The following is a 9813-nucleotide window of genomic DNA, read 5'->3' as shown; positions in this document are numbered from 1 at the left end:
TCTAATATTAAATATAATAACAACTTATTTATTTATATAAAATACAAACCTCTTTCAAATATAATAACTTATTTATTCATATAAAAACAAATCCCTTTCTAATATAATGAAAACTCATTAATTCATATAAAAAACAAACCTCTTTCTAATATAGTAACAACAACTCATTTATTTATATAAAAAACAAACATCTTTTTACAGAGTTGTAGTCGTCTTTCTTGGACTCTGGGCGGGATTGTGGGGGTCGACGGAGGCCCAGGAGGGGACGGGGGTGGAGGGGGAGTGGGGCGCCATGTCCCTCTCCGCGGCTTCTCGAACGTGCTGCCCGATGTTTCAGGCAAACGACATGGCAAGTTTCGGGCGTTGTGTCCACAACTTCGGTGTTTTCCCCGTCTGTGATGGTAACCTGCAAGGTATGTTTCACTGTAAATGTTTTTTGCTTATTTATCATTATTTCATGAATGTGGAAATGTAATATAATTTGTAATTAAATAGTTAAACTTGGCCTTTTGTTACATTGTTTTGTTTATTCATATATTTATCTATTCATTTATTTTTTCATTCATTTCTTTATTTATTCATGTTTGTTTACCTATATATAATAATCATCATTATTAATATAACTTATTTAATCAGTTGATGGATTTATTTAATTGTTTTCTATTGATTCATTGCCATTTTCAGGATGCTTCTACGGGAGCAAGTTCTTCCGCGTCGGGTCAACGGTCAAATTGGTCCCGAGCAAATGTTTGAAATTCGTGTGCACGGCTGTCACCGCCAAATTGGACGCATTGGTAAGCCCGCGTTTATCAATTTCTTTGTCTGTTTGTTTGTTTATTTGTTTGGATATTTGTTTATATATCTATTTGTTTGTCCGTTTGTTTGGTTCTTTATCTGTTTGTTTATTTGTTTGCTTATTTTTTTGTTTGGAAATTTGTGTGTTTGGGTATTATTTACATGTTTATTTATTTGTCTGTTTGGGACTTTATCTATTTGTTTGTTTATTTGTTTGCTTATTCTTTTTGTTGTTCGTATATTTGTATGATTATATTTATTCATTTATTTGTTTATTTATAAATTGTTTTTCTTATTTTGGGAAAGATTAAGGAAAGGCAGAATGAGGTGAGAATATTATTCATATTATTCATATTATTATTATTATTATTATTATTATTATTATTATTATTATTATTATTATTATTGTATTACTATCATTATATTATTCTTTATTATGTTATTATTATCATTATTATTATTATTATTATCATTATTACTATTATTATTTTATTATTATTATTATCATTATTATTATTATTATTGTTGTTACTATTATCTTTATCATTATTATTATTATCATTATTATAACTATTATTATTATCATCATTATCATTATTGAGATTATTCTTACAATCCCAACAAACGAAAATCTCTAACAAATTTTGCCGTCGTCTATCTTTTTCCTGCAGAACGAGACGACTCGGTTGTCTGGTCACGTGATTGCTCACGACGCCAAGACGGTCGAGCTTCAAGTGAAACAGGTGTCCCATGGATGTGAATGTAAGTTGAAACATCTTCAAAATGTTTTGTGACCTCATACGTTTCATTCTGATTCGTCTTATCAAAAAAACATAAGCCAGATTTTGTTAGTATAATGATAATGATAATGATAATAATAAAAATAATAATATTAGTAATAATAATAACAATAATAATGATAATGATAATAATAAAAATAATAATATTAGTAATAATAATAACAATAATAAGAAGAATAAGAATAATACGTTTCATTCTGATTCGTCTTATTAAAAAACAGGCCAGATAGTATTCTGATATAATGATGATAATAATGATGATAATAATAATAATAATGATAATAGTAATAATAATAATAATAATAATAATAATAATAATAATAATAATAATAATAATAATATTAATAATAATAATAATAATAATAGTAATAATAGTAGTAATAATAATAATGATAATAATAATAATAATGATAATAACAATAATAATAACAATAATAATAACAAAAATTGCAAGCGACAACTTTTTTCAGAATGTTTCATGCGTTTCATCCTGATTAGTCCTGTTCAAGGAAAAAATAATTAGGGCCAGATAAAAAAATATATACAAGTGTCACAAATATTTTTCTTAACAATGTCCAATTACCATAGTGTGCTTGTCGTAGGTTCGAATCCCGCACTCATCTCCGATTCCCAGCAGTAACTTTTAATTACCTGATACCCCAGCACTCCCCAAAGAACACGGCAGGACAGAGATGACGGCTTCGGCCGTAGCTACTCAGCGCCTCCTGGCGTAGGCTCCTCACCACTACCGTGTACTTAGTTAATGAACCTGTGCTTATGTAATGCTGTTTAGGCTATGCAGACTTTAATGAGAGAAACTCTGAATATGTTTATCTGTTTATTTATTATTATTTTTATAATGATATATTTATTTATTCCATTTTTTCCGCATCCGACCTAGGTATGGACCAAAAGGTCTCCAGTCGGCATGCTCTTCTTTTGTAATCCTTTATGAGCTTTAGGGACTGTTTGGGGGGGGGGGAAGGTAACTAACAATGACTACTGGGAATCGGAGAGGAGATACTAGGCATTGTAGGAAAGCCAAGAGATCTTGATTTCTTATTTCTTGTCTGATATCTGTAGACATCTCCAGAGAAGATAATGTCACTGATAACGTGATTTTCAAAATTAGTATATTTTCTACGGTTTCTCTATTACTATTATTATAGGGCGGCTTTTAAATAAAACATAAGTTCAATTGGTTAAAGTAAATATTTCTCAGCACAAACAAACAACCTTGCGTTGGGGGAAAAAAACATGCACGAATCGCATTGCGATTACAAAAAATGCTCACAAAAATATACAATAATAAATATATATATATTAGTAAATAAACAAAACTGGAAATATGTACATACAAAACACAAGAAATGTCACCATTACAGTCTCTTGCCAATTTGTATTTCCATTTTATACCGATTTTTTTTAATTAGTACAGTAATTCATCATCATGAAAAACGCACTTCACCCATCGTGTCCTTGCTAAGGGGAAGTAAGATTTGGACGGATATGACATTGCATTGTCAAGGGCAGCGCGGTAGCCCAATGGATATACCGTCGTAAACTCATGAGCATATGGTCGTAAGTTCGAGTCCCGGGATCCGAAGAAAGCTTGCTGCGTTGGTTACCCCCGACAGCCCTGACCAGTGCAGGGAGACGACCTAAAAAAAAAAAAAAAAAAAAAAAAAAAAAAAAAAAAAAAAAAAAACCTGGTTCGCAGCAACTGATATGGTTTTTGCCCTAAAAGGGGTTTTTAATTTCTCACTGCATGGAAGTGATGAGTTTGAGTTTATGCTGTCTTAGGCCGGTGTCACATTATGTAGCAGCGTTGGATGCGGCCAAATTATGTCCAAGTTCAATTAATTTAATAAAATCACGGACCACCATATCCCCTTGGTTAAAACACTATCATAACCAGCGGTGAGATTCAACCGGTTCTTACCGGTTCGTGCGAACCTGTTCTTATAATTTCATGAACTCCGTGAACCAATAATTAAAAATTGTCTTATACAGGGTATAATACAGCCTACATAGGGCCAGCCTGGCATGCTATCAGTGAGATGCCTTGTTGTAATCAGTGGTGGAATTAAAAATTCCACCACTGATTAAACCTTTCGACTCTAATGACTCATAAAGGAGACAACAAACCGCAGCGGCAGGGACGGACAATGTGACACCACCTGTTGACTATCGGCCTCCAGTTACGGCAATTTTGTCCACAGGTTGCGTATATGACGGAGAGCTCTACGCAGATGGTTCCTGGATCCAGAGGGACCATACCAGATGCGTCCGGTCCCTGTGCAGTAAAGGTGTCTGGAAGGATGTTGGGAACGTCTACCACCTCTCCGAAAGGTACGTGTGAAGGCGTTACTTGTGATTTGTGGCAACACGCCACTGCTGCAGTCCCCCCTTAACGCGTATAGCTTTGCAATATAATTAAATTTGTAATCTTGGTCAAATCATTGTATATGTCAATTGCAATCAAAATTGTATATCATAGATATTGTGTCACATACAAGGATAGCCATTGTATTGTAAAATGTATTTATATATAACAGCAATATAATTAAATTTGTAATCTTGGTCAAATCATTGTATATGTCAATTGCAATCAAAATTGTATATTATAAACATTGTGTCACATACAAGGATAGCCATTGTATTGTAAAATGTATCTATATATAACATTATTTACATTCTCTGTACAAAGCATTGATATGTTCATCGTGGTAACTTACCACATCAGATTACAGTGGGCCAAGAAAAAAAAAAAAAAAAAAAAAGTCCACAAAACTATAAAGATACCCGAGCAAGTAGGTCTGCCCCACATCTATCATAATTCAAACTTCCTTCCACTAAACCCCCAAATCCCCATCCATCCCTCTCCCCCATCTTATCTATCCTGCCCTGTACTACTGTACTAAGGCCGGCAACAACAACTAATCATAACCGAGCTAAGTGGGTCTACCCCATACCTATCATAACTCTAAACTTCCTTCTATTTCCTTCCTTCCTTACACTAAAACCCTCCAAATACCCACCTACCCCCCTCTGCCCTATCTTACCTATCCTTCCCTGTACTACTAAAAGCCCGGCAACCTATCTCTCTCTTCCTTCAGTCATTTCCAACTGTTCTTCCCCCCCCCCCTCTCCCTCCGTGGTGCCATGATATTATGTTTATTTAATGTTAAATGTAATTCGGAGGCATCTCACCTCTCCCGAAAGGGAAGGTTTTGCTCTCGCCACCGTCGACAAGGGATAACCCTTCATCCACAAGGAGCTAAGATGAGAGGGGGGTAAGAGTGGTGGATGGGAGTGGACTGGGTGGGAGTAGGTATGTGACTCTGACTTGGCTACCTCTCTAATAAGGGGAAAAAGCTCTTGGTATGTACAAAGATAAACTTGTAATTACTTGTCCGTTACTTATAGTTACTTACGATTACTTGTGCAGTTATGAACCAAAAGGTATCCTGTCGGTATGCCCTTCCTTTGTAATCTTTGGTTTGTAGAACTTGTAATTACTTATAATTACTTGCACATTACTTGTAATTTCTTATAATTACTCTTATGTTACTTGTAATCATAAAAAAAAAAATCATCCATCTTAACAATTTAAATTTCTCTTCACGAGTTTAAAATGAGTTTTCTCTGCTGTCAAGCAATTTTATTTAGATTATGAATTCATCCTAAACACATTCTTATCTATCTTTTTGTCTGTATCGATGTAGACGTATTCATTTTGCCAGAGCGGGGCGCGTTCCTCGATGCGTTCCTATGTGCGTTCCTAAATGCGTTCCTCGGTGCGTTTCGCTTTAGTTTGACCGCGGTTAGCGCTCCCATACTATCAAAGCAATATAGGTGCCGGTATAGTATGTGGCCTACGAAATTTTTCTTTGGTATAGTATGTGGCCTACCGGACTTTTATTTCGGTATGAACCTGTCTCTTAAGCTTTAATAGTTTGGGAGCGCTAACCGTGGCCAAACTAAAGCGGAACGCACCGAGGAACGCGCCCAGCTCTGCATTTTACAAAGGATTACAAAGGCAAAGCATGCCGACAGGAGACCTTTTGATCCATATCTAGGTCGGATGCAAAAAAAAAAAAAGAAAAAAAGAAAAAAAAAAAAAAAAAAAAATCATATTAATAATAAATTAAAACTATAACAATGTAAATAACAATTAAAATACATAAATAAATGCATTGGTATAGTTGAATAAAAAACAAACAGGTAAATAGTAAATGATAATAAATTGACATATAACTAATAATAAATGAAAATCAGACAGACAAATTATAACAAAACAAAAACAAATAATATAACATAAATTATAATCATTACAGCATCTTACTTAGGTATTTATCTAAATGATTCTTAAAGCTTCGAACTGAATTACATTGCACTACCTGTGCAGGAAGTTTATTCCATTCATTAACTACACGGTTGGCAAAGTTGTTTCTACCTACTTCCAAATTGAATCTATTTCCGGACAGTTTGAGACCATTGTTTCTTGTCTGATTCTCATTCAATGTGAAAATTTGGTCACTTTTGATGTTGTCAATTCCCTTTAAAATCTTAAAGACCTGTATCAAGTCACCTCTGAGTCTACGCTTTTTTAGGGAAAACAGATTCATGTGCTTAAGTCGATTTTCGTATGATTTATTTTTGATATTTGGAATCAGTTTTGTGGCTCGCCGTTGTACTTTTTCCAGTCTGTCAATGTCTTTAATGAGATTCGGTGACCATACGGAAACAGCATATTCCAAATGTGGACGAACTAACGATTTATATAGCTTGTTCATGAGTGATGGACTTTTGAAATCAAAAGATCGCGCAATCAATCCCAGAATCTTATTTGCTTTCTCAGAGGCTGAAATACACTGCTTGGATGATTTGAGGTCGTTACTGATAATTACGCCGAGATCTTTTTCACTATCCACTTTTGCTAATGAAATAAATTTAAATGGCTAGAGAGTAGTGGCGTAGTTCCATCGAGTTCACGTTTGTATTAACGTGACCCTTTTTCTAGTGAATCTATTCCCTCCCCCCCCCCCAAAAAAAAAAAAAAAAATGCAGATTACAAACAACCTCGTTAAGGCCAGTAGGTCAGATGTTGTTTGTTCTTCCTTTGTGTTCCTTTGTGACTACTGAAACCCCGATTTGATGGTTTTCCAAATTTGTCTTATCAACGTTTCCAGTCCGATACACTTTGAGATTATAGCCGAGAATGTGAAAAAAACAAAACAAAAAAAAAACTAAGGTTTTTTTTTTATAGAAATACTCGTTCTAGGTTTCTCTTAGATTTTTTTAAATTTCGGCCTCAATCTATTTATATCTTGCTGGATCTCATTCAATGACTTGTATATCTCGTTGTCACCTGAAGCAGTTGACTGAAATTCACTCTTTTTATATTAGCGTGTTCGTTGATTTCATGTACAATATTATCACTGCCTAGTATGCTTTCATGTTTATCTAATATTCATAAACATTCATTCTTGCAGTGGTATCAATGATAACAAAAATAAGAGGATATTGAATTTTGCAAAGGGGACAGTCCACATGACCCAACGTTAGCCAACTCGGTACAGTTCTCTTTCTGCGTTAGTTGCCATTTTCATTTTTAACCCCAGCCTATTTGTGTGCTCTTTAAGCCTCTCTCTCTCTCTCTCTCTCTCTCTCTCTCTCTCTCTCTCTCTCTCTCTCTCTCTCTCTCTCTCTCTCTCTCTCTCTCTCTCTCTCTCTCTCTCTCTCTCTCTCTCTCTCTCTCTCTCTCTCTCTCTCTCTCTCTCTCTCTCTCTCTCTCTCTCTCTCTCTCTCTCTCTCTCTCTCTCTCTCTCTCTCTCTCGTTACCTTTCTTATAATGTGTACTAAGTCCCATTGTTTCATCTTAAGATTTTTTTTTATTTCTTTATATTTCTATGTTTTTCGTTTGTTTCATTTTCGTCTCTGTAGGAAAGAAACATCTTGACACTTCTGTGCTCTCTTTAAGACATCTGATCACAATAATTTATTATTCTCATTGTTTATTTATTTTTTATTTGCAATAGGTTTTATCCGCCATTGACCTTCAATATTATAAAGTTAATCGTAATCATCTATTGGCACCTTCCAAATAAAACACTGAACTCAAATTAAATCTTTAAACATGTTTTGTTATTTTCATATTTTTTTTTATTTGTAATAGTTTCCATCCATCATTGGCCAGCAACAACTCAGTTAGAATTGTAATGATTTAATGACACATTCTAAGAAATACTAAACACAAATTAAGCTTTAAAGTCATTTAATGTTTCCAAACAAGGTTCGGTGGTATTCTTAAAAAAATCTTTCTTTAAATAAATCTTATATAAATCCTTTTGAAGAGAAAGATTTATATAAGGATTTTTTTTCTAAGAATACCACCGAAAAAGATTCTTACGCTGGTATTCTTAAAAAATTCTTCCCTTGTGTAAATCTCTCCCTTCCAAGGATTTATATAAGATTTATATAAAGAAATGATTTTTTACTCTTCATATAAATTTTTCTTTTTCGTTTTCTAAGATCTGCAGTTCCACTAGCCATTTTCTTTTTGGTTCTAAAGATGTCTGTATCTCTTTCTGTATATATCAGACTACTGCACAGACAAGTATGCAATTTATTGTCTGTTTTTCATCCCCAGTTAAGCTTAAAACGAAGTTAAGCTTGATCTGAATAGAATTCTTTTTTCAGTCCTAAATTCTTTGGGTTTAGTTAAGTCTTTCATCTCACCTTCTCACACATCTGGTAGGCCGTTAGGCCTGTCGGCGATCAGCCTCCTCAAGTCCGATTTAAAGACTATCTTTAATCACTTCTGTGACCATAATATCTTTTTTTATTATCATTATCAATTACCGGAGTGTAGAATTTTGCGACATTTGACTCAGCTGGAGGGGGGATTCTGGAGCATTGGCTATTTTCACGGGAGCGGCTTGGTAAGCCTGTACTCCCAACCCTCCTCCTTTATCCGGGCTTGGGACCGGCATGCGAATTGGCGAGCCAGCTCCACAAGGCGGAGTTAAACCTTTCATCGACTCTGATTAATCATCGTATACTTTTGCAAGCAAGTGTACAAGGCATGCTCTGTTTAACCATTTCTTATTTACAGCAGAATTGACAGACAAAGTTCGTTTCTTGATGAAAAGGACGAGGAAGATTTCGAAGGACAACTTACGGAAAAGGAAAGAGCCTCTTTCTACAGCAATGATTATACTTGTAAGTTGGATTTTTTATCAAACTGTGACTATCACAACTCAATGATATTTTTTCTAATTACTGGAAGGACCTCTACAGTTCAATTAACTTTTATTTAACTAATTAGGATGACCGCTGCCTGGATTAGACTTAGATCTGGTTTAGTTTAATCCTATAATAGACACGCACTTTATGAATTTAATTGGTTTATAGTCACATTATGTTTTGAAAAATATGCTTTATATGGTTATCTATTTGCTATATTATTAATTATTCGCTATGCAGCTGCATAATTAGATTTTCAGAAATACAATCTAATCATAAGATAAGATTTACTAGTATAAACACTAGCCTTTTAACTACATTCAGTCCTATTCTAAACATCTCCTTGTTACTGTCAGTCTTCAAAAATATTTGATCCTATTTCTTATACTCTCGAATTCCTTATTATCCTAACGATATGTTAAGTAAGGATAGGATGAACGAATATAGGACATTTATAATATGCGGACTTAAGGAATTTACAGATCATGCGGAACCTAACCTAACCTAACCTAACCCTAACCCTAACCGAACCTACCTAACCTACCTAACATAACATAACCCTAATCTAACCTAACCTAACCTAACATAACATAACATAACCTAACCCTAAACTAACCTGACCAAACCTAACCTAACCAAACCTAACCTAACCCTAACCTAACGTCTTCACGCCTGATTCGCAAATTCCTTAAGTCCGCAAATGATAAATGCCTAATATTAAAGGCTGGACTTGAAGCATTACGTTGACTAGTGTAACCCTACCTTTACTATGCCATTCACAAAATGAATTTTACTTTTACCTTTATCCAGTCCTACTATACATACCTCTTTGTCACTCAATGGATTTTCAAAGATACTTGATCCTATTCCTCATGCTCTCAAATTCCTTCTCAAACCATATACAATTTTTGATCATATTTACCATGCCATTTATAGAATGAAATTAATTTTTACCAATATCCAGTCC

The 9813-nt window shown here is 34.3% G+C and overlaps 1 protein-coding gene across 3 annotated transcripts in view; it reads left to right on the top strand.

Moving 5' to 3' along the window:
• The first annotated feature begins 222 nt into the window (after positions 1 to 222).
• LOC143020580 (mucin-19-like) overlaps positions 223 to 9813 on the top strand; it is a 28315-nt gene continuing 18724 nt past the window's right edge. The window contains exons 1-5 of one of the 3 annotated variants that reach the window (XM_076177016.1): positions 223 to 413; positions 685 to 794; positions 1464 to 1557; positions 3818 to 3947; positions 8716 to 8822. In XM_076177016.1, the coding sequence (XP_076033131.1) occupies positions 293 to 413; positions 685 to 794; positions 1464 to 1557; positions 3818 to 3947; positions 8716 to 8822 (562 nt within the window). In that variant the 5' untranslated portion in view covers positions 223 to 292. The remainder of the gene's footprint in view (positions 414 to 684; positions 795 to 1463; positions 1558 to 3817; positions 3948 to 8715; positions 8823 to 9813) is intronic. The other 2 variants (XM_076177017.1, XM_076177018.1) reach the window with 2 other exon arrangements.

Source organism: Oratosquilla oratoria, chromosome 40 (assembly GCF_046742065.1).
Source record: "Oratosquilla oratoria isolate Oo_2021 chromosome 40, ASM4674206v1, whole genome shotgun sequence".
Classification (NCBI taxonomy): domain Eukaryota; kingdom Metazoa; phylum Arthropoda; class Malacostraca; order Stomatopoda; family Squillidae; genus Oratosquilla; species Oratosquilla oratoria.
This window is presented reverse-complemented; position numbering and strand designations above follow the sequence as displayed.